Below are 22,673 nucleotides of genomic sequence, written 5' to 3'. Positions count from 1 at the left end.
TATTCCCGGAATTACTGAGGCCTTCAGAGGACGAGCAGAACAAATTCTATAGATAGCATCTTGTGGTTCCAGATGCCTGACAATTCCACCCAGCCCCAGAACCACAGGGACCTTGCCAAACGTCCTGACTTCCTGACTTCCTGATATCTTGCGAAAACCGCCCACCCGGGTCACCCCACTCAGCCTCCTGCTGCAATGGTACATAATTGCCTGTGAGAAAATAAAATTTGTCAGCTTGATCAGACTCCTTGACTTGCTGTCCGTTCTTCGTGTCTCTTGTCCCCCATTCTCTCCCCAGGGGTCCGAGGGTCCCAGTTGATTGTCCGGCGGGTCCGGACACCATGGCATGGGGACAAAGGTGGACATGTGGAGGAGTGGCTTCTCTCCCAGCACGGACCTCAGGAGCTCAGGCTCGGCTGTAAGTACCTTTACTCACTGAGCCAACCAGTGAGGTCCTGTTACAGGAACGAATCCACCCACTTCAGTGTACTGATTGCGGTAGCTCTGTTTTCATTAAAACAAAACAAAACAAGGGGAAAATGGGAGGGAGGGAGGAATGGGAGGATACAAGGGATGGGATAACCATTGAGATGTAACAAGAATAAATTAATAATAATAAAAAACCATTTATTTATTGTGTATACAGTAGTCTGCTTGCATGTGTGCCTGCATGCCGGAGGAAGCCACCCGCTTTCATTATAGATGGCTGTGAGCCACCATGTGGTTGCTGGGAATTGAACTCAGGACCTTTGGAAGAACAGCCAATGCTCTTTTTTTTTTTTTTTTTGGTTTTTTTGAGACAGGGTTTCTCTGTGTAGCCTTGGCTGGCCTGGACTCCCTTTGTAGACCAGGCTGACCTCGAACTCACAGCGATCCGCCTGCCTCTGCCTCCTGAGTGCTGGGATTAAAGGCGTGCGCCACCACGCCCAGCTACAGCCAATGCTCTTAACTCATCCCCCTACCCCCATATTCATTTTTAAAATATATTTTATTAATTTATTCTTGCTTTCTAGACCAGGCTGGCCTCGAACTCACAGCGATCCGCCTGCCTCTGCCTCCCAAGTGCTGGGATTAAAGGCGTGCACCACCATGCCCGGCCTGAAGTTGTTTTTACTATGCTTTAAAAAAAAATCAACTTTTGATGTGATTAACACGTTTTCATTCCCTGTTATGTGGAATTGAGTCTCCAATCCCTACTCACCTTTCTCTCTAAGCCCTGTCTTTCCATGCACTAGGTCTTTTGTTTCCATTTTCATGTGTTTTGTTTAGGTTGGAGGTGAGCCTTTCCCAGCCAGGCCTGTAGCAGGCTTTCTCAGCAGCCCTGATGTATGGACCAAACTAGTTTAATCTGTCCGTCTGTCTATCTGTCCGTCTGGTTTTTAGAGAAAGGGTTTCTTTGAAGAGCCCTGGCTGTCCTGGAACTCACTTGGTAGATCAGGCTTAAACTTTTGATGTCCTCACCTCCTCCCAAATGCCAGTGTGACAGGTAGTGCTCCCACAGAAGGCTGGGAAAGTGTTAGTGTTTGGGGTACCAATGTTCAACTGAAAGAGGTGTTGGCAATCTAGGTGAATCTTTTTAAAACTGCTAATGCCTGATGGGTATCAATCGGGAGATTGAAATTTGACCTGGATAGACTGGGCCGCCCATTCAGCTGTGAGGCAGGAGGATCACTCCACTTCCCAGTGCTTGGTGATCCGCACATGCTAGAGTCCCTGTGCCTAGACGAGGGAGCAGTGCCTACTGAGGGCAGGGGTGCTACAGGGACTTTGCAGTCCAGGGGCTTTTACGAAATATAGTGCGGTGAGGTGGGGTACACATGTGGTGCAAGACAGGTCTGGGCGATGACGGGGAGGAGCGAGGTTCTGGGGAAGGGACAGAGGCAGACAGACAGCTGAGCCGTGAAGGCAGAGAGAGGGGGTCAGTAAGGGAGAGAAAGGGGCGCGTGCACAGAGAACAGAGGAGTCACTTAGGACAGCAAGAGGAAGGAAGGAGGAGGGGAAAGGGAGGGAGAGGGAGAGAGACAGACAGACAGACAGTCAGACAGACATAGAGACAGACAGACAGATACACACACAGAGAAAGAGAGAGACAGACAGAGACACACACACACAGAGACTAGAGACAAAGAGACAGACAGACAGACAGACAGACAGACAGACAGACACACACACACACACACACACACAGATAGACAGACAGACAGACACAGAGAGCACGAGCAAGCGAGCAGGGGTGGCCGGACCCCTGAGAGTTGGCTAGTGGAACTGCCTGTCCTGCTAAATTTTTGTTTTTGTTTTTCGAGACAGGGTTTCTCTGTGTAGCCCTGGCTGTCCTGGACTCACTTTGTAGACCAGGCTGGCCTCGTACTCACAGTGATCCGCCTGCCTCTGCCTCCCGAGTGCTGGGATTAAAGGCGTGCGCCACCACGCCCGGCTTGTCCTGCTAAATTTTACTGCAACGCCAACCTCTGCAGGTCTGGGACACGTCTGTGTCTGGAGTAAAGGTCAGGCCAGGGATGGGAACCATTGTGCTGTGACACACAGCGCTCTGTCCCAAAGATGCTCCCGCCACTCAGCCCGCACTAGCCAATCAGGGTCTCCAGATGGAACGGCTAGTCAGAATGGGGCGGGCGCTTCCGGCCCGCCGTACTGCAGGCTCGGCTGAGGGACCGAGGAAGCCTCCGGGGTTCCGTGTGCCGCGCCGTGACCCGCGGCCGGGAGCTGGGAGGAGAGCGGGGCGAGCTCGGGATCCGCGCCATGGTGAGCGGGGCCGCCGTCCCCACGCGGGGAGGAGCCGCGGGAGCGCGCGTGGGGCTTCGTCCCGGGGTGCGGGAGCCCGCGGAGGGACACAGCGCCGCGTGAGGTCCCGTGTGTTCTGAGTTCTGTGCTAGTCTTTAAGCGGAAGCCCGTCCGCTGAGTGAGTGAGTGCGCCTGCGCAGAGTGTGGGGCGCGCAGCCCTTCGGTGTAAACTTCCTTGTTGCTGACGTCACCAGGCAGCGAGCGCCTGGGCTGCTTTGATTGTTTTCAGGGAAGGCGGACTCGCTGCCTCGCAGAGCCCTGGCTTCTCTGGTGTCTTCTAGGAGTTCTGCGCTGGGCACTGGACACTCAGGTGCAGGATCCGTGTGCAGTTAATTCTGTGCAGGTGGAAAGTCTGTGTCACTGACACATTTGCATGTGGATGCCGCGGGGGTCCAGTGTGTTAGTAAGACAGGCTTCCTGCGTTTCCTGGCCTCATTCGTCAGCATTTACTCTATTTAATTGGTTTTTCATTCTTTTTTTACTTTGATCTCATGTTCTGTTGATCTCTTTTTCGCCACACAATATGTCTTTATTGCAGTTTCGAGGTTTTGAAGTCATAACATGTTAATGTGTTTAGTATCTATTCCATATCGTCTGTTGATCATTTTTCACCCATAATTACATTTTCTCATCAGTTTTCTGTTATTGGTAGCATACATTGTCACACTTTTTATTGGACATTTGTTGAATCCATAGCTAAAGTTTTGTGTTACTGTAATATAATATTGACATAATTGTCGAGATGTCAGCAACCCACATGATTGCTTTCTACTCAAGGTTGGCTCAGCTCTCTGCTTAGGCGGGTTCGTCTTCCATCGGGCACACGTCCCAGTTGGATCCACAGTTTTCAATTTTACATGTATAGTGTTACAGCCTTTTCTTTAATAAGACACTTTTGTGAGGTTGGCCTAACTCTGGGAGGAGATGGCGCCCACAGCAGTGCCTAGGGAGGCCGACCCTCACGGCTAAGGAACAGCAGAAAGATTTCCATGGTCTCAAGCAGAGACAGTGAGTCCACCTATATATCTTAGCACACAGATTGTTTTGTGGAAGCCACTGTGTTGTCATCGACGTGTTTCTCCTTCTCCTCAGTCTCCAGGCACAAGATGTTGCTTGACCAATTTTATCCCAGTTGTGTATGGTCTGGGCTGTGCTCAGACAGATTTCTGATTCTCCATGTTGGCCGGAATTTAAGAGTTTTAGATTTCAACTTGTTAAAATAGTTGAATCACATTTAAAATGTCAATGCTTTCTGTGGCACTTCTACCCAGTTACAAATGCAGCTTCTGGGTGGCATCATCCACGGCGTTTACACGTAAGGACACCGGCACTGCCTTGATTGCGTCCGCTGACCTGATCCAGGATTTCTCAGGTTCTCTGAGGGACCTGGGTGGGGAGGGAACGAGGGATAACACTGTGCACTCAGGAGAGACACAGACTGCAGCCTGAGATTGGAGGCCTCCAATTGCCTACTCTCTTCTTAGACAGGGCAGGAAAGGTTATTTTAAGGAAGCCTGTAACCCAGCCAGAGGAGTTGGTGCCCCTCTGTTTGGAGGAAATATTCCCCCCGCCCCGTCTCTCTCTGTTTCCATTAATATATTTCAGTCATTTTCTTTCTTTCTTTCTTTCTTTCTTTTTTTTTTTTTGGCTTTTTGAGACAGGGTCTCTCTGTATAGCCTTGGCTGTCCTGGACCCACTTTGTAGGCCAGACTGGCCTTGAACTCACAGCGATCCACCTGCCTCTGCCTCCCAAGTTTCACTCCTTTTCTTTAGAGCTCTTTTCTACTTAAGTATATTCCTGTTGTGGAAAATGTACTAGCCCAATAGCTCCTATTCAATGCTTGGCCCCCAGTTAGTAGAACTAACTGTATAAAATTAAGAGTTATGCCCTGTGGGAGTAGATTTCTCTTGCTTGTTACGTGTGTCACTCTAGGTGGGCTTTGAGGCTTCAGGAGACCAGGGCAAGTCAAGTGTTTGTTTCTGCTTGCCTTCCTGTGTATGAGGCGGTGACACTCAGCATCATGGCTGCGCGTTATGATGCAGTAACCTTCTGTCACTATAATCAGTCCCCAAAGTATTACAGTGTAAGCTTTGCTGTGGTCATAGGGCTTCTTAGAAGATATAGAACAGTCAGTAAGACAGGCTGGTTACGTAATACTTTGACATATTATCTCGGTGTTCTGTGCATGTCCTGTGAAATCAAGTAAGGGTTAATGAACGAGTAAAGGGCTGATCTCTAGACTAAACATTCAGTCTGTGACATAGTTATTACTCGTGACTCATACAGGTCCACAGAGAAGAAAGAGCAAGAACAGGGGCGGATATAGATGAAACCTGCCCTCTCCCTCCCTCCCTCTCCCTCCCTCTCCCCTCCCTCCCTGTCTCCTCCCTCTCCCTCTGTCTCTCCCTGTTTCTGTGATAGGCTGCCTTAGAACACACTTTGTAGACCAGGCTGGCTTTGAACTCACAGAGCTCTGCCTGCCTGTCTCCCAAGTGCTGGAATTAAAGGTGTGTGCCAGCGCTGCCCTGAAAAATTAGTAAACTTTTCTTGGCCCTTAGCTGTTAGTCAGGGAGGATTTTGGCTCCCTTGAGGGATAAACTTGCAATATTCCCTTTAGATATTTTCTTGACCCTATCCTCCAGATTTATAATCTATCGATCTCTGTTATATTTTTTCAATCTAAATACACACCGAGCATGAAGTATCTCATGCTGAATTCCCCTTTTAGAGATGGCTTTCTAAGAGTCAAGCTTCCTGGGTTAGAAAAGGTACAGGAGAGACAACAAACAACACCGCATCTTGTCCTCGTGTCCCCGGAGGCCCTGGTGGACCAGGAAGTAAGTAGGTGACACAGTGATGGCAGAGAAGGAAGTGACCAAGTCGGTGGAGCAGAGCAGTTTGTGTGCTGGGACGTGAGGCAGAATTAACCAAGGCAAGCGCTGGTGGGCCTGTGCATTCTGCCTTTCAGAAAACCCACCCCGGGGTGAGTTGCTGTGATTCTTGGAGCTGGTTCCTAGCCCAGGAAGAAGCGCAGTGCCTGCAGAGTGGAGGCCGCCCCGACTGACTTGACGTGTCCTGTGGTGTTTACTTCTCACCGTTGGCCTGTCTCTCAATCTCTGCAGGTGGTTGTGGTGGAGGTTTGACCGTGAGACTGGAAGACTCTGTCCTGAATTATAGCTTTACTGTGCTGTGTTTATCTTTGGCTAGAGATTTGTTTCTCTTGGCATCTTTGTGTGCCACACCTATGAGGAAATAGGCAGAATTGATACAAGTCAGGCGTGTTGGTGCACACTTTCAATATTGGCACTCTGAAGCAGAGGCAAACTGATCTCTTCCAAAGATCCTGAGTTCAATTCCCCGCAACCGCCTGGTGGCTCACAGCCATCTAGCCTGAGACCTGGCGCCCTCTTCTGGCCTGTAGATGTATATGCAGGTGAAACACTGTATACATAGTAAGGAAATGAAATCTTAAAAAAAAAAAAAAAAAAAAGGCCGGATGGTGGTGGCGCAAGCCTTTAATCCCAGCACTCAGGAGGCAGAGGCAGGTGGATCTCTGTGAGTTCAAGGCCAGCCTGGTCTACAAAGTGAGTCCAGGACAGTCAAGGCTACACAGAGAAACCCTGTCTTGAAAAACCAAAAAAAAAAAAAAAAAAAAAAAAAGGAGAAGAATAGTTTAAGAGATTATAGGTTTTTAGTACATATCTTCATATCTTCAAATACCCAGCTTTCTCATTTGTGTGTGTGTGTGTGTGTGTGTGTGTGTGTGTGTGTGAGAGAGAGAGAGGGGGGGGTGGCAGGGGAAGAGCGTGTGTTTAAGAGAAAGGGGGAGGCAGAATCAGAGTTTCTTTGTGTAGCTTTGAATGCCTTGGAAATCCCTTCATAGACCAGGCTGGCTTTGAACTCACAGAAACCCACTTGTCTCTGCCTCCCAAGTGTTGGAATTAAAGTGCACGCTCTCCCTCTACTCCCCCTCTCTCTCCCTTACTCTCTTTCTTTGATTTTTTGAGACAAGTTTTCTCCTTGTAGCCCTGGCTGTCCTAGATCTCTCTGTGGACAAAGCTGGCTTTAAACTGCCAGAGATCTACCTGTCTTTGCCTTCTGAGTGCTAGAATAAAGGTGTTTCAATTATGGTTTTAAAAAAATGGACTTTTGGTACCAATAATGTTTTCTTAATCTCTATTATGTGCTTTCATCTCCAATTTCTACTAGTCTTTTTTAGGCCTTCCTTTCTATCATTGATAATTTTGCTTCTCTTTTCATACGTGTTTTGCTTTATTTAGGTTTGAGGTGAGACATTGGAGAGCCAGGCCTGTGCAGGCTTTCTCACGTGCTCTGGTGAAAGGCAAGGGAATATTACTTTTGTGTTCTGCCCAAGCCGACTTGGGGAGGTCTGCCCAGGTGCTCCAGGAAGGATCCTGGAGCAGTCAAGGGAAGCAGGCTCCTTAGCCTCAGAGGCTGTGGTCGGCAGTCTCAGCCTGGACCTTCTAGCCAACATCGCTAAATTGCCTTCTGCGGACTGTCCACTCTCCACCTCTAAATAGTATAGCAGAAGCCACTAGGTTAGGAAAGACAGAGCTATCGCCAAACTTTCTATCTGTGTCTTCTCATCTCGGGCCCTCACGCATGTCACCGCCACTTTGTGGGCTCTAATTGTTGGTGTTTTAAAGCTGCTTTAATTTAATTAATTAATTTTTTTTGAGACAGGATTTCTTTGTGTATCTCTGGCTATCCTGGAACTCGCTATGTGTATCAGGCTTAAACTTTTGATGTCCTGCATGCACCTCTCAACTGCTGGCACGGGAGCCATTGCTGCCGTTGTTGCAAAGCACCGCGTTAGTGCTGTGGCTACCGATGTCCGGCTGAGAGAGGTGTGAGCGATCTAGGTGAGCCTCTTTAAAACTGCTGATGCCTGGTGGATAGTACTCAGCTCATTTAAATTTGACCCACATACAATGGGCGCCTTTTCAGCCGTGAGGCAGGGGAATCACGGCTTCATTGTGTAATGATGTGCATGTGCTAGGAACCCTATTGTCTGGACGAAGGAGAAGTGTGTGCTTAGTGCAGGGACTGCACAGGGCCCACTGGGCATTGAGGTGTAAGTTGTCTTGCCATGCCAATCTCTGCAGGCCTCACTAGCCAATCAGTGCCCCCAGACAGATCCCGCCCCCCAGTCAAGGAGTTGGCTTGAGTGTTAAGAGAAACTTGGACATTTCGACATTGTTGGGACTGTGACATAATATGGAGATTTTTGTAGTTAGGATATCGTGAACTCTGAAAAATCTCCCAGGTGTGTGGTGTATTCAGGTATTTGTCTCTGGCGTGTGGCTTTCATTGGGGTGCGTACGGTACTTTTAAGAGGGGAGCCTTTCTGGAGGTCATGAGAGGGTCAGACACTGTTAGAAGGCCCGTAGCTAGAGTCATGTAGCCCTCACAAGCACCAGCCGGCCTCCACAGGCCCTGGCCAAGCCCAGTTGATTCCCCAGAAGCCTTTAAAGGAGCCTGTGAGCTCCTCCTCAGGGTCGCTGCTATTTTCTATGGATGGTTGTCCTCTGCATGCAGGCTGTTTCTGCAGAATAAATGCTCTTTGTTTTTACATATTATTTAAGTCTGGGGTCTTCCTTCAGCGAGGTTTGGACCCCTACAGTTAGACTCTAGGGGTGGGCTTTGAGTGTTTATACCCTCACCACACTTGCTTTCTTGTGTGGTTGGAACTGAGCACCCCCATCACCGCCGTTACAGGCTCCAGCTCTTTATAAAGTACAGTAAAATGGAAGCAACTGTGTTTCCATGAGAAGCTATTTATGTATCCTGATATTTTTATGTTTATATTTTTGTCTTATGGAATTAGCTTTTTCTACGTCTGGCATTTGTTGTTGTGCTGAGAGCTTTACCCACATCTTGACTTTTGATCTTCGGCAGTGGGTATAGTTTTTTTTTTTTTTTTTTTCACCAAGATGGCCTGCATGGATTGCTGTAATCTGCTTAAACCTTTGGCACAGCCATACCACCCACCTTCAGTTCCAGCATAGCAGAAGCTATTTAGCTGTCAAGTCTCCGCGTTGATCGTAAGGTGAGCTTATGTTCAGGTTCTCGGGCTCCGCCTGCCTGGAGCTTGCCCAGCCCCTTACTTACAACTCAGGGCTTGTTGAACGGACTGCTTGGATTAATGATATGAGCTCTGCTTAAACAAAACCACAATCCCTGGCCGTCTCCCTTCCTCCCAGAATGGTGGGGGCTGGACAGTTCCCCAAGCCTATACCTAACCAATCAGCTAAAAAGGCTTTGTCTAGCTACCTGGATACACTGTGCTCAGAACAAACTCTTGTGTTTACCTAGTCAAGATGATGTAATGCTGCCCTCCCCTGGCTCCCACCTGGCTACCTGGTTGTTACCTGGTTACAGTGTTTCTTATAAAAGGCCTGCCTTAGAAACAGGCCAGCATCACAGTTTGGCTCCCAAGTCCACTGTTTCCCTGGCTATGGTAAGTCTTGGGGTGTTGCGTTCAATAAACCATCCGTATTTGGCCGAGCTTGGTGTCTGGGTGGTTTATTCTTGAACTACATCAGGGTGACGTTCATAGTGATATCCAGAGTGATTGCATTGTTGGTGTGCAACACTTCCCCTTTTCTTCTGTGTGTTTAAATTATTTTTTTCATTTTAAAAATTTGTGCATGAGTGTTTGCCCTTAGCCATTCTGACAGGCGTAAGATGGAATCTCAGAGTTGTCTTGCTTTGCACTTCCCTGATGCCTAGTGGTTTTGAGCATGTCTTCAAGTCCTCCTCAGCCATTGGAGAGTCCTCTGTTGATAATTCTCTGCTTAACTCTGTATCTCATTTTTTTTTTTTTGGTTTTTTTTTTGAGACAGGGTTTCTCTGTGTAGCCTTGACTGTCCTGGACTCACTTTGTAGACCAGGCTGGCCTTGAACTCACAGTGATCCGCCTGCCTCTGCCTCCCGAGTGCTGGGATTAAAGGCGTGCGCCACCACGCCCAGCCCCTGTATCTCATTTTTTAATTGGATTATTTGGTTTGTTAGTGTTTGACTTTTTTGAGTTCTTTAGCCTTTGTCAGATGCAGGCTTGGTGAAGCTCTTCTCCCAGTCTGTAGGCTGTTGCTTTGTTCTGTTGACAGTGTCCTTTGCCTTACAGAAGCTTTTCAGTTTCATGAGGTCACATTTATTAATTGTTGATCTCAGAGCCTGAGCTGTTTTTCAAATACACCCTCCCTTTTTTCTTTTACTTTTTTTTTTTTTTCAAGACAGGGTTTCTCTGTGTAGTCTTGGCTGTCCTAGACTCGCTTTGTAGTCCAGGCTGGCCTCGAACTCACAGCGATCCGCCTGCCTCTGCCTCCCGAGTGCTGGGATTAAAGGTGTGCGCCACCACACCCGGCTCCACCCTCCCTTTTTTTAAAAAAAGAAATTTATTTATTTTTTATTATGTATACAATAACTCTGTCTGCATGTACACCTGCATGCCAGAAGAGGGCACCAAATCACCAGATCACATTATAGATGGTTGTGAGGCACCGTGTGCTTGCTGGGACTTGAACTCAGGACCTCTGGAAGAACAGACTGTGCTCTTAACTGCTGAGCCATCTTCCAGCCCCACCCTCCCTTTTTAAATGACATATGTATATAATGTAAAAAGTTAGGATTGCACATTAGAGTCAATATCTGTCCTTGTGCATCTTCCTTATGTCTAACTGACTGTAGCTTCATCAACATTTTCAGAAATTACATCTTTTTTTTTGGTTGTTTCTTTTTTTTGAGACAGGGTTTCTCTGTGTAGCCTTGGCTGTTCTGGACTCCCTTTGTAGACCAGGCTGGCCTCGAACTCACAGTGATCCACCTGCCTCTGCCTCCCGAGTGCTGGGATTAAAGGCGTGCGCCACCACGCCCGGCTCAGAAATTAACATCTTAATCTTATTTATGTATGAATAAACGTCCATGTTTACGTATGTTACAAGTCTATCATGCATTTATTCTATAATGGATACTAAGACTGATTCCATGTCTTTGTCAGTTATCCACATGACTGTGGTACATTAATTTTAACATCATTGATATGTTTTCCTGACACAGTTTAGATGGATCAATTGGTAGTTGTACTTTTAGCCTCAAGCAGATTTCCATTGTGTGGTAAACACTTTATATTCTCACCAGGATATAGATGGCTTTTTTCATCCTGCGCATTGTTACAGTTATTTTCTGTAATATTCTCCCTCGCGGCAGTGGTCCTGCTTCCTGGTGTGCAACCTCAATGCAGTGATCACTGGTATTTTCAATTAGCTAAGGATCTTAAGTACGTTTTCACATATTTATTAGACATTTGTATTTTTTATTTTGAGAATTGTGTATTCAGTAGATTTTCTCACGAACTGCCTACGTGCTCTGGAGATGAAGCGTTTAATTTTTCAATCTTAAAATTAAGATATTAATCTTCTGCCATTAGAACCTTAGAACATGCATCATGTCTTTGTAGAGCCCATCTTTCCCATTCATTTTCGAAGTTAGTAATTTTGATACAATTTTGCTGATGTATAACTCAATAATACTGCTCAGTTTGCATGTCTCTTTGTATTATGTTACTAGGCATTTCTCCTGCAATGTCATATCTTATTCAGTGTTCACAGGAATGAGAGATGTGATTCCCCTTTTCTGTTTCCTTCTAAATTGAGTGTTGACTGCATTTGAAATTATATGATATGGAATTAATTTGTTAATAACACAAAATTATGTAAATATATTCTTAATGAAGTGTATATTTACAGTGCAGTCAGTCTCAACATTTTTATTATATATGTGTGTGATGTGTGCACATATATACATATAGTTTATATATTCACACACACAAATGCACATACATACATACATACATACATATATACATTTGGTATACTTTAGGAAGCTGTGACCTATGAGGACGTGCATGTGAACTTCTCTCAGGAAGAGTGGGCTTTGCTGGATCCTTCCCAGAAGAATCTCTACAAAGATATGATGCTGGAAACCTACTGGAACCTCACTTGTATAGGTAATAGCATACATTTTTCTTCACTTTTTAACTTAAGGGGACAAGCCTTTCTTAAAGATTGGTGGTCTTTTGTGATTTGATTGTGAAAGAGGAAGAATGTGGTGAATAAATTAGGCATTGTTCTAAGGTTCACTGAAGATTCTAATTTAAGCTTTGCATAGTTTCCAGTAATATACACTTTCTGATACTTTATTTTAGGCTACAAATGGGATGACCACAATATTGAAGAAGATTGTCAAAGTTCTAGAAGACATGGAAGGTAATTATTGTGTGCAAGCCAGTACATGTGTGCCTTTGAAGACATGTTAATGTATCCTGATGTTTTAATTAAAAACAAAAGTACAAAGAAGCACAGCTTTGGGAGCATAATAAATTCTCACAGCACCACATACCTCAATGTTTGCAAAGTTTCTTCTTTAACAAGAAAAGGCAACAAGGTCTTAACAGATGTCATAATTTTAATGATAGCCACATGAGAATCACATTCTAGGACTGTCCATCTATTTAGTTTCACACTATTCAAGTATTATAAAAAGCATCTACACTGATTAGCTCATTGTCCGTAGCAACACTAGTGTTACTCATATACTTGTAGTGACTTGCTGTAGTTCAGTGAGGGGGCAGTTCATGAGAATTAAGAAGCCTGAGAGTCTTGCATCCTTAGGCATCATGTCTGTGAGTAACATAAAGTCATCCTGAATGAATGCAATGTGAACATCTTTTGTTTGTTATTCTTTCTTTAATAGGTATATTGACTGCCCCTCTGGATACAACCCACTTTATCCTGTGGTCTTTGGAAAGAAACAGTGTCATCTTGAAAGTCATGAAAAGAGTCATATGGGAGAGAAACCCTATAAATGTAATCAGTGTGGTAAAGCCTTTACATGTGGGACTACTCCTCAAATATGTGAAAGAACTCATACTGGAGAGAAACTCTATGAATGTAATCAATGTGAAAAAGCCTTTACACCTGGCAGTACACTTCAAATACATGAGAGAAGTCATACTGGAGAGAAACCATACGAATGTAACCAACGTGGTAAAGCCTTTGTACGCAACAATGATCTTCAAATACATGAAGCAATTCATACTGGAGAGAAACCCTGTGAGTGTAATCAATGTGGAAAAGCCTTTGCATATAAAACTGAGTTTCACAACCATGAAAGAATTCCTACAGGAGAGGTTCCCTATGAATGTAATCAGTGTGGTAACACCTTTACATGGGGCAGTACTCTTCAAATACACAAAAGAACTCATACTGAAGAGAAATCCTATGAATGTAATCAGTGTGGTAAAGCCTTTGCATATCACCGTGATCTTCAAAGGCATAAAAGAATTCACACTGGCGAGAAACCCTATAAATGTAATGAATGTGGTAAAGCCTTTTTACATAACAGTCATCTTCAAATGCATGAAAGGATTCATACTGGAGAGAAACCCTACAAATGTAATTACTGCTATAAAGCATTTTCATGGAATAATAATCTTCAAATCCATGAAAGAATTCATACAGGAGAGAAACCCTATGAATGTAATCAATGTGGTAAAACCTTTGCACATAATAGTCATCTTCAAATGCATGAAAGAATTCATACTGGAGAGAAACCCTATAAATGTAATCAGTGTGGTAAAGCCTTTATTTATAAAAGTCAGTTTCACAATCATGAAAGAATTCATACAGGAGAGGTCCCCTATAAATGTAATCAATGTGATAAAGCCTTTGCATATCGCAGTGATCTTCAAAGGCATGAAAGAATTCATACTGGAGAAAAACCCTATAAATGCAATCAGTGTGGTAAAGCCTTTGCAAATCACAGTGATCTTCAAATGCATGAAAGAATTCATACTGGAGAGAAACCATATGAATGTAATCAATGCGGTAAAGCCTTTGCATGTCCCAGTAATCTGAAAAGGCATGAAAGAATTCATACTGGAGAAAAACCGTATGGGTGTAATCAATGTGGTAAAGCCTTTGTACGTAACAGTGATCTTCAAAGGCATGAAAGAATTCATACTGGAGAAAAACAGTTCAAATCAATGTGGTAAAGCCTGTGCATATATCATAACAGTCTTCACATGCACGAGAGAAACCATATTGACAAGAAACCCTAGGAATGGAATCAATGTGGTAAAACCTTTACATATCTCAATACTCTTTAAAAAGCATAAAAAATGCATACTGACAAAAAATTCCCTGGATACCTAATAAATGGGGATAGCTTGCCTTATTCATTCACCTTACTCACTGAGCGTTCCCACTTGTGCTTGAGTAAGATTACTAGAATATGGTATAGTCCCTCATTAAAATATTATCTCCTTTTTAATTGTAGACATTGTCATCCAAGAATACAGAACAATTTGAATAGTAAAATCGATTTACAAACTCAAATGGTATTTATGTTGTCATTATTTTAGGCTTATAGGAGTTTATTCTGTAAAGACTTGTTCTACCATTTTCTCAGGAACAAATGAACGCCAGAGAATTGCCTCCGTGAGTGATGGTGGTTGGTGCTAAGCTGGGTGGCCCGAGCTCATGCCCTTGAATACCCATATTTCTCATGAAAGTTCTTGTTTTAATATTACACTTGGGCTGTACGCACACCCACACACCAACACAGGACATGAACATCGTTGACGTGGAAATAAGGGCCAGTGGGTTCGCTCTCCAGTGTAGGGCAGTTGTTGCCAAACTTGACTAGCTCAGTTTGATGTCTAGAAGTCGCTCTCAGAATCAATACTTATGCGTTGTCTTCTAACTGGCGCATGCACCCCATGGTAGAGGTGTATACACACAGTTAAATAGTTTTAAAGAGATAAAACTTTAAAACGCACAGAAAGTATCCAAAGTACTGAGAACATAGAATGTGATTTACCAGTTGTAATTAATTGTAAAATTCCAAAAAGTAATACTGTTCAAAACAGCGAGGGTTCCGTTGTTATCTTTCGTTATCATTTTATTCTCTGATTGAAAGATCGGCCATTTAAGAAACATATCTGAGCTGGGCGGAGTGGTGCTTGTATGTAATCCCAGCACTTGGGAGACAGAGGCAGGTGGATCTCTGAAGGAGAGAGAAATATTTTTGTTTAGATCACAAGTGGGAGATGAGAAAAAGACTTGTGAGAGAACAGGTGATATTTATCATCTTAGAAGTCGAACCATTGTGTGTGGGAGATTGGTTGTTAACCAGCTGAAAACATCCTTGAACAAATTCTGAGAGGAGGCACAAATGTGAGCCAAAAACAAGAGGCGGGGCCTTTGGAGACTTGGGATAGTTTTGGCTGTTCATTGCTCCACTTAGAGAGAACCACTTGAGTGAAGGCTTAGGGGCTTGGGGCTCCAGGCTATGGCCAAGGCTCCAGGTTCTGGTTGCTCCAGGTTCCAGCAGAAGAAATTCTACTGATTACGCCAGGAGAATCGTTCCTCGGAACTGATATACTTATGGTTTCATTATTGTATTCTTTTTTTTTTTTTTTTTTTTTTTTTTTTTGGTTTTTCGAGACAGGGTTTCTGTATGTAGCCTTAGCTGTCCTGGACTCGCTTTGTAGACCAGGCTGGCCTTGAACTCACAGCTATCCACCTGCCTCTGCCTCCCGAGTGCTGGGATTAAAGGTGTGCGCCACCACGCCCGGCGTTCATTATTGTATTTTTTAATCTCCTTTTCCTATTGTTTCGGTTAGTTGGGTTATAAGTGAGGTACTCTCGGTTAATGAGTTCATAATAAAATATATTTGTTAAGAAAACTGAGCTTACAGATCTCTCCGAGTTTAAGGCCGACCTGGCCCACATCCTGAGTTCCACCCCCCCCCCCAAAAGGGTCCTGAAAGATAGCTCAGAAATTAAGGGCACTGACTGTTACTCCAGAGCACCCAGGTTAAATTTTCTGCTCCCAAATGAAAGCTTAAGACCGTAACTCTAGGGGCTGGAGAGATGGCTCAGCAGTTAAGAGCACTGTCTGCTCTTCCAGAGGTCATGAGTTCGATTCCCAGCAACCACATGGTGGCTCACAACCATCTATAATGTGATCTGATGCATAATGTTTACATAATAAATACATCTTAAAAAAAAAAGACCGTAACTCTAGTTCTTGTGGCTCCCACATCCTCACGCAAACATCTATGCAGGCAAAGCGCTATGCACGCAAAATAAAAATAACCATTGTTATAAAGCATACATCAGTAACTTACTCTGGACTCATATCTACACATATTGTCTTCCTTCAATCACATCAGTAGACCTGTGTAGACGTTGAAAATGAGAAGATACGTACAGAGTCCGTTCACAGAGCGATAGAAAACCCTTCAGTGACCATGCAGCAAGGATGCCCGTCTCCTGCAGGTGATAGACGACAGAAGCCGTAATGGGGCATCTTCCTCTGCATTAGAATGACATATTTGGGGGCTGGAGTGTGGATTCAGTGGGACTGCTGCTGTTGGGTACTCGGGTTTGGTTCTTAGCACGCACATCAGATGGCTCAGGTGCACCTGTTAGGCCTGGCCCGGGAGGGCTGATGAGCTTCTCTGCCTCAGGCACCAGGTAATCTACTGGTGTGTGATTCCGTGTTCTAAAATGGCCTTTCTTCATGTCTGTTGTTTATTTATTTCTTAAATAAAATGAATTCAGAACAGGGTCCTGGGACTGCATCATGTGAGAATCCTGAGTGGATGCGGGAACATTCCAAGCAGAGAAAACAAGAGCCTTGTGACCACAGTGTCTTCAAAACGCAGAACTGTTCATGTCTATTTTTGTGTTCCTTTCAGGCGTTTCAGATAGGAGGGAGTTCACTTCATATTACTTATTAGTGTTTGATGCTGGTTATTCAATTAAGTGTTTAAATTATCCTTTATATGCATGTGTGGAAAAACATGTTTGGTGTCTCATTTGGCTGGTTTTGCCATTTTATGGAACTGGATCTTATCAGAACTGTTTTCTTTATGGTTTGACAGCTCCACTGCCCCGGTCTCTTGCTTTTCTTTAGGTGTAGCCTCTGCAGACACGTTGGAAGCTCTTCATCCACCTTCCGTGGGTGGAGTCAGTCTTTCAGGTATCCACAGGGCTTTTCAGGACCCTGAGGAAAAACACAGAGGCTCTAGTGCATTACTGGATTTACGCCATTCCATCAATCTGACATAACATCTCTCCAAAGGATTGTCACCTTGAATATTGCTGAAGGGGCTAAAAAAGATTCTGCAGCAATGAGGCCATCCTTGTCCAAATATTAAAAAATATATAAAATAGATGATAAAATACTGTGAGGAAGCCATATTACTCCCCTCCCCTCCTTTATTTTTCAATAATGATTAAGTTGTCCATTAGCTCTTTCCACTAAAGATTGACCCTGAGGTTTATTTGGGATGCCTGTGATATGGGATATAGCCAACTTCTGCAAAATTCCTGAAAAGGCTTGACAATGTATTCAGTGGTGTCCGGACCCGCCGGACAGTCCACTGAGACCCTCGGACCCCTAGGGAGAGAATGGGGGGGACAAGAGATGCAAGGTACGGACAACAACTCAAAGAATCTGATCAAGCTGACAAAATTTTATTTTTCTCAGGCTGCTTATAAGCACAAGGCAGGATGTGGGGTGGGGGCAGAGGGGGAGCTAGGGTGAGAGCGAGGTCAGCCCCCTGCTGCTGCACACCGCAATGTTCCCTGCATGGTGAGGTAGCCCTGCGCCGGCACTTTCCAAGAAGCGTGGGACAGCAGGACTGGAGCTAACCTAGGTGAAACAGATCTCATTCTGGTTATTGAGGAAGCTGAAGACAGGAGGTCTCCTGGAGAGTTCTCCGAGAGGTCACCGAAAGGGAGGGAGCAGGAGAGGTTTTGTCAAGCAGAACACAGGGGGTCCAAATGCCACATTTGCTGAAAGTGCACCCGTCACAGGGGCATTGTCAGTTTTTAATATTTTAAAGGCCTAAAACATTAATAGCTCTGAGCAAAAAGGTAATAACATCCTTAACTGCCTCTGTTGGTAGAGAAACAGCAAAAGTAAACAACAACGAAGGACTGCTCACAGTGATATGAACATCTTTCAGCCGCCCAAAACTAGAAGCACGAGTAACATCCATGTGCCAAATATGATTTTGCAATAATTCTTGCTGAGTCACAAGAGGGGAGAGGCATTATATTAAAGTTTACACATGAAGGGCATTCCTTAACTGTCAGGTGAGCCTGTATTTTTATTAGTGAAAACCATTTTTTTTTCTTTTTTTGTTTTTTTTGAGATAGGGTTTCTCTCTGTAGCCCTGGCTGTCCTGAACTCCCTCTGTAGACCAGGCTGGCCTTGAACTCAGAGATCTGCGTACCTCTGCCTCCACGCCCATTTTTTTCAATGCAGAAGCACTTTGACGAAAGCTTGTATTGGATTCTCCTGCTTCCTTTAGGTTGTTAGTTCCTAGGAAAAGAGAAAGTGTTAAAAAAGGAATCTGCCGACGATGGGCAGTGGTGGCCCACGCCTTTAATCCCAGCACTCGGGAGGCAGAGGCAGGCGGATCGCTGTGAGTTCGAGGCCAGCCTGGTCTACAAAGCGAGTCCAGGATAGCCAAGGCTACACAGAGAGACCCTGTCTCCAAAAAACAAAAACAAACAAAAATAAATAAAAAATAAAGTTAAAAAAAAAAGCCGGGTGTGGTGGCGCACGCCTTTAATCCCAGCACTTGGGAGGCAGAGGCAGGCGGATCTCTGTGAGTTCGAGGCCAGCCTGGTCTACAAAGTGAGTCCAGGATAGGAAAAAAAAAAAAAGGAATCTGCCTTTGCATTTCTTTCAAACAGAGGTTCTGGAAGATTAGAATGTGACCTAATGTGGCCAAAATAAAGAAGATTTGCTCCAATCTGCAATTCCTGTTGAATTAATTGTAGTAAATCATTAAACAGACGTTCCTGATGAAGTAATCCACACTCTTTGTAGCCATTGCACTGCCAGGACCAAACACTGTGAGTCAGGATGTAAGTTTAGAAATTGAGGATAACATGTAAGTCATGTGTAATTCCATCTTTTGTACTGAAGAACCAGGCTAGGTGAAAATCAGTGAGGCATCTCTTATAAGATCTGTGAATAGCACTTGCGCAGAGACCATCTCCTCAATCCTGGTACTTTTAGCAAATAGAATAGCTTGTTTTGATGCAAGATCTATAAGTTTGCTGGAAGGAAGTGGAGTATCAATTTGAAAAGGATATGTACCAAAATCTGGTGTAAGGTCATCTAAAGCATTCAGTAAAAATTCCAGCTATTTTTTAAAATATTTATTTACTTTTAATTTGTGTACATTGGTGTGTGGGTGTCAGATCTTGGAGTTACAGACAGTTGTGAGCTGCCATATGGGTGCTGGGAATCGAACCCCGGTCCTTTGGAAGAGCAGGCAGTGCTCTTAACCACTGAGCCATCTCTCCAACCCCAATTCCAACTATTTTTATCATAAGAATTACAGATTTTTTTTTTTTACCAGCTCTCGACCAAATAATTGTTTTGTTTGAGACCTGCCTAGAATTATCAGTTCAGGAGCCATATGCCAATATGCAGTTACAGCCTTTTTTTTTTTTGGAGGCCCAAAGCAATTCCATAGGGATGCTTGGAGAAATAGCATCTGAACTCATGATAGATGGTTGTGAGCCACCATGTGGGTGCTGGGAATTGAACTCAGGACCTTTGGAAGAGCAGCCAGTGCTCTTAACCTCTGAGCCACCTCTCCAGCAACTCTATGTCTTGTTCCTGAGCAGACTTTACCCAACTGAACACTGAAGCTGGGATCAAGAACAGTTGAACAATACATTGTCCTTTTTCTAATGTTTGTATGCCAGCAGGAACAGAAGCCATAATTTTAATTTTATTGACATAATCCCAATATGTAACTCCTGGAAAAATCTCCAGACCCTTCATGGTCATAGTGCGTTTGCCTATTTCTATACTTTTGCCACTCCTTGTGGAAAAAGGCGACATACACCATGAGGTAAGGCCTGAACCCTCATTTATGTTATTACTATGAATCTTGAGGTCTGTGTTGTTACTGGGTGCACTTCAAATTTTGGCTGTCCTTGGGCTGACCTTCACTCAGTTTCCCCGACGCAAAGGCCATTCTTCACCGTCACTCAGGTATCTGCAACCTTTTTCCACAATGATTTCCCTGCTTACAGTGAGAGCATAAACTTGAAATCTTAACCATCAAGACCTGAGGTGCACACACTGTCTTCCTTTAGGACATTGTCTTTTAAAATGTCCAGGATGACCACCTTTACGACATTCATTGCCGAGGCAGAGGCAGGTGGATCGCTGTGAGTTCGAGGCCAGCCTGGTCTACAAAGCTAGCCCAGGACAGCCAAGGCTACACAGAGAGACCCTGTCTCGAGAAACAAAAACAAAACAAAACAAGACATTCACTGCCAGGCTGGAGAGATGGCTCAGAGGTTAAGAGCACTGTCTGTTCTTCCAAAGGTCCTCAGTTCAATTCCCAGCAACCACATGGTGGTTCACAACCATCTATAACAAGATCTGGTGCCCTCTTCTGGCCTGCAGGCACACATGAGGGCAGAATACTGTGCAAATAATAAATAAATAAATCTTTTTAAAAAAGCATTCATTGCCATTATTTTTATTCACGCTTTTGGTTGGGTGGCTGCCAATAACTGAGGCACCATTTGGCCTTGGAATGCTGTGGGCACTGAGTATGAAGGCTGATACCAACACAGAAGAGGATGTAATCAATATCTTTTTTTCTAAAAGGATGGATGGTAGTCCGACAGGCAGCATTAACATTCTCATATGCCAGCTGTTTAAAAATTACCATTTGTGCCACATCATCAGCAACCAGGTGATTGATTGCCAACAAAAGGTGGGAAAATCTTGATATGGCTCATCAGGTCATTGTTTAATTTTAGACTGTTTTTGTGTCTTTTTCCCCCTAGAACTGAGACCTCATGCCATGCCTATAAGGCAAAAATATTGATTTGTCTACAAGCCTCAGGAGGATATCTCATCCGTACTTGAGTATCATTATAAATGCCTTCTCTTACTAACATTTCAAAAATGGTGGGTGCATTATTTTGGTGGTTTCTAATAGTTGGTCCTGGCATATTTCGGAATAACCAGGCTTCCACAGTAAATACTCACCCCAGTGAGACAAGTTTTTTGCTAAGGTCCTCCAGTCAGAGGGAAGAAAAGCTTCCCCGGAAATAGAATCAAGGAGAGACAGTTGTTCGGAGCCAACCCAGAGTCATTCAAGGCCAAAAGAGTCTACTGGCAAAATACTGATGCCCCGTTCCAAAGCTAAACTTCCTCCTTTCAGCCTCTGCAGATGTTGTTCAGCAGGATAGCTCGGGACTTTCCGAGAGATAGTGTTCCGAGATGAACCACAGGATGTTCCCCTGATGGCATCATCTGGAGGCATTCTCGGGCCCCCCTACCCCTGCTGCTTAGCTCCTGCCTCCACCCCATATAAGCTTTTGTTTTTGATTCAATCAACAGACCTTGATAGGAACGCTACTTAGTCTTGGCTCTCTCTTTTCCGTCCCATCTCTCAGGTATGGCTCCCCTCGCGACCCCGTAATTACTGGTCCTGCTGGATGGGACAGACAGTGTAACAGGAGCAGTTGGTCCATATTGAGCACAAGCCTGCTTAAGATATTCAAGTGTTTTAAATAAAATGGGTATATAGTTTCTAACTCACTGCCCTGGGTTATTAGGATTGGGCCTTTCACTCATTGGCTTCTTCTTCAATCTCCTGGGCACGATGCAGAGCCTCTTGCATCGGAGACTTTGTACCCGGACTTATAAGAACTTAATTCTCTTATCCGAGGATGAGAAACCTCTTTAATAACCTCAATAAGACATTAAATGAAGCAGCAAAAATATTTCCATACTACCAGGAGCTGCACTTAAAATACAGGTTCTAGAAGCAGTGGAAACTGGATCTGGAGGTAGAGGAGCAAAACCCACACACGGAAGAGAAAAATCTTCAGTCTCATCATGAAGACACGTTAGATAATGTATGCTCAGCTTCTAACTTTTCTTCTATTTCAGTGTCCTGAGTTTTCTTGATCACTTTTATTTTTAATTTTAACTGTCATTTTTCTCTATTACTGTCTTTGCTTCTTTTCAAAACTAAAAAGCATCACTAGGAATTTTTCCTTGTTCCCTTACATCTAAGGCTTTTGCATATATATATATATATATATATATATATATATGTGTGTGTGTGTGTGTGTGTGTGTGTGTGTGTGTGTGTGTGTGTATCATGCGTGTGTGCCTGGCTCTCACTGAAGTCAGGAGAAATGAATTCTTCTTCTTCTTTTTTTTTTAAAAATACAAATGCTTTATTTAACAGTTGCAGGTCATTCCATGGGTTAAGTGGTGGATATCCAGGACCCAGCAGCAGGGTCAGCGCAACCTCCAGGCCTCTCTTTCTGACTCCAATAGGGTGAGCACATGACCCTCTCGAACGGGGCCTTTGACGTTTCGGATGATAGAGCGGTTGGTGTCATCCATAAATTCCACACGCACCTGCGTGCACTGTCCCTGCGAACCAGTCCTGCCCAGCACTTTGGTTACCCGAGCCAACTTTATGGGCTGCACGCGGCTCGTGTCCATGATGGCGGCGATCTGGCGGAGAGAGAGAAGTGAATTCTTTTGACCTGAAATTACAAATGTTTGTGAGCCTCCACATGAGTGCTGGTCTGTTGTGGTTATTATCAATGTCTGTTGTGGTTAATTTAGAAGTAGGGCCTTGCTGGGTGGTGGTGGCGGCTCACACCTTTAATCCTAGCACTCGGGAGGCAGAGGCAGGTGGATCTCTTAGTTTGAGGCCAGCCTGGTCTACAAAGTGAGTCCAACACAGGCAAGGCGGCTACACAGAGAG

The 22,673-nt window shown here is 44.4% G+C and overlaps 2 protein-coding genes across 2 annotated transcripts; one reads left to right on the top strand and one right to left on the bottom strand.

Moving 5' to 3' along the window:
* Positions 1-2,638: 2,638 nt before the first annotated feature.
* Positions 2,639-14,217, top strand: LOC311604970 (uncharacterized protein). The gene is made up of 3 exons (XM_084795246.1): positions 2,639-2,760; positions 12,027-12,087; positions 12,575-14,217. The coding sequence occupies exons 1-3, from the start codon at positions 2,758-2,760 to the stop codon at positions 13,735-13,737; spliced, it is 1,227 nt and encodes a 408-aa protein (XP_084651372.1). The 5' UTR covers positions 2,639-2,757; the 3' UTR covers positions 13,738-14,217.
* Positions 14,218-22,103: 7,886 nt separating this feature from the next.
* Positions 22,104-22,416, bottom strand: LOC311605673 (small ribosomal subunit protein eS28-like). The gene has a single exon (XM_084796380.1). The coding sequence runs from the start codon at positions 22,403-22,405 to the stop codon at positions 22,196-22,198; it is 210 nt and encodes a 69-aa protein (XP_084652506.1). The 5' UTR covers positions 22,406-22,416; the 3' UTR covers positions 22,104-22,195.
* Between the last annotated feature and the right edge of the window lie 257 nt (positions 22,417-22,673).

The sequence above is a fragment of the Acomys minous genome, assembly GCF_964271855.1.
Source record: "Acomys minous genome assembly, chromosome: 9".
Lineage (NCBI taxonomy): Eukaryota > Metazoa > Chordata > Mammalia > Rodentia > Muridae > Acomys > Acomys minous.
Note: the sequence above shows the minus strand (reverse complement) of the source record. Positions and strands in the feature narration are given on the sequence as shown.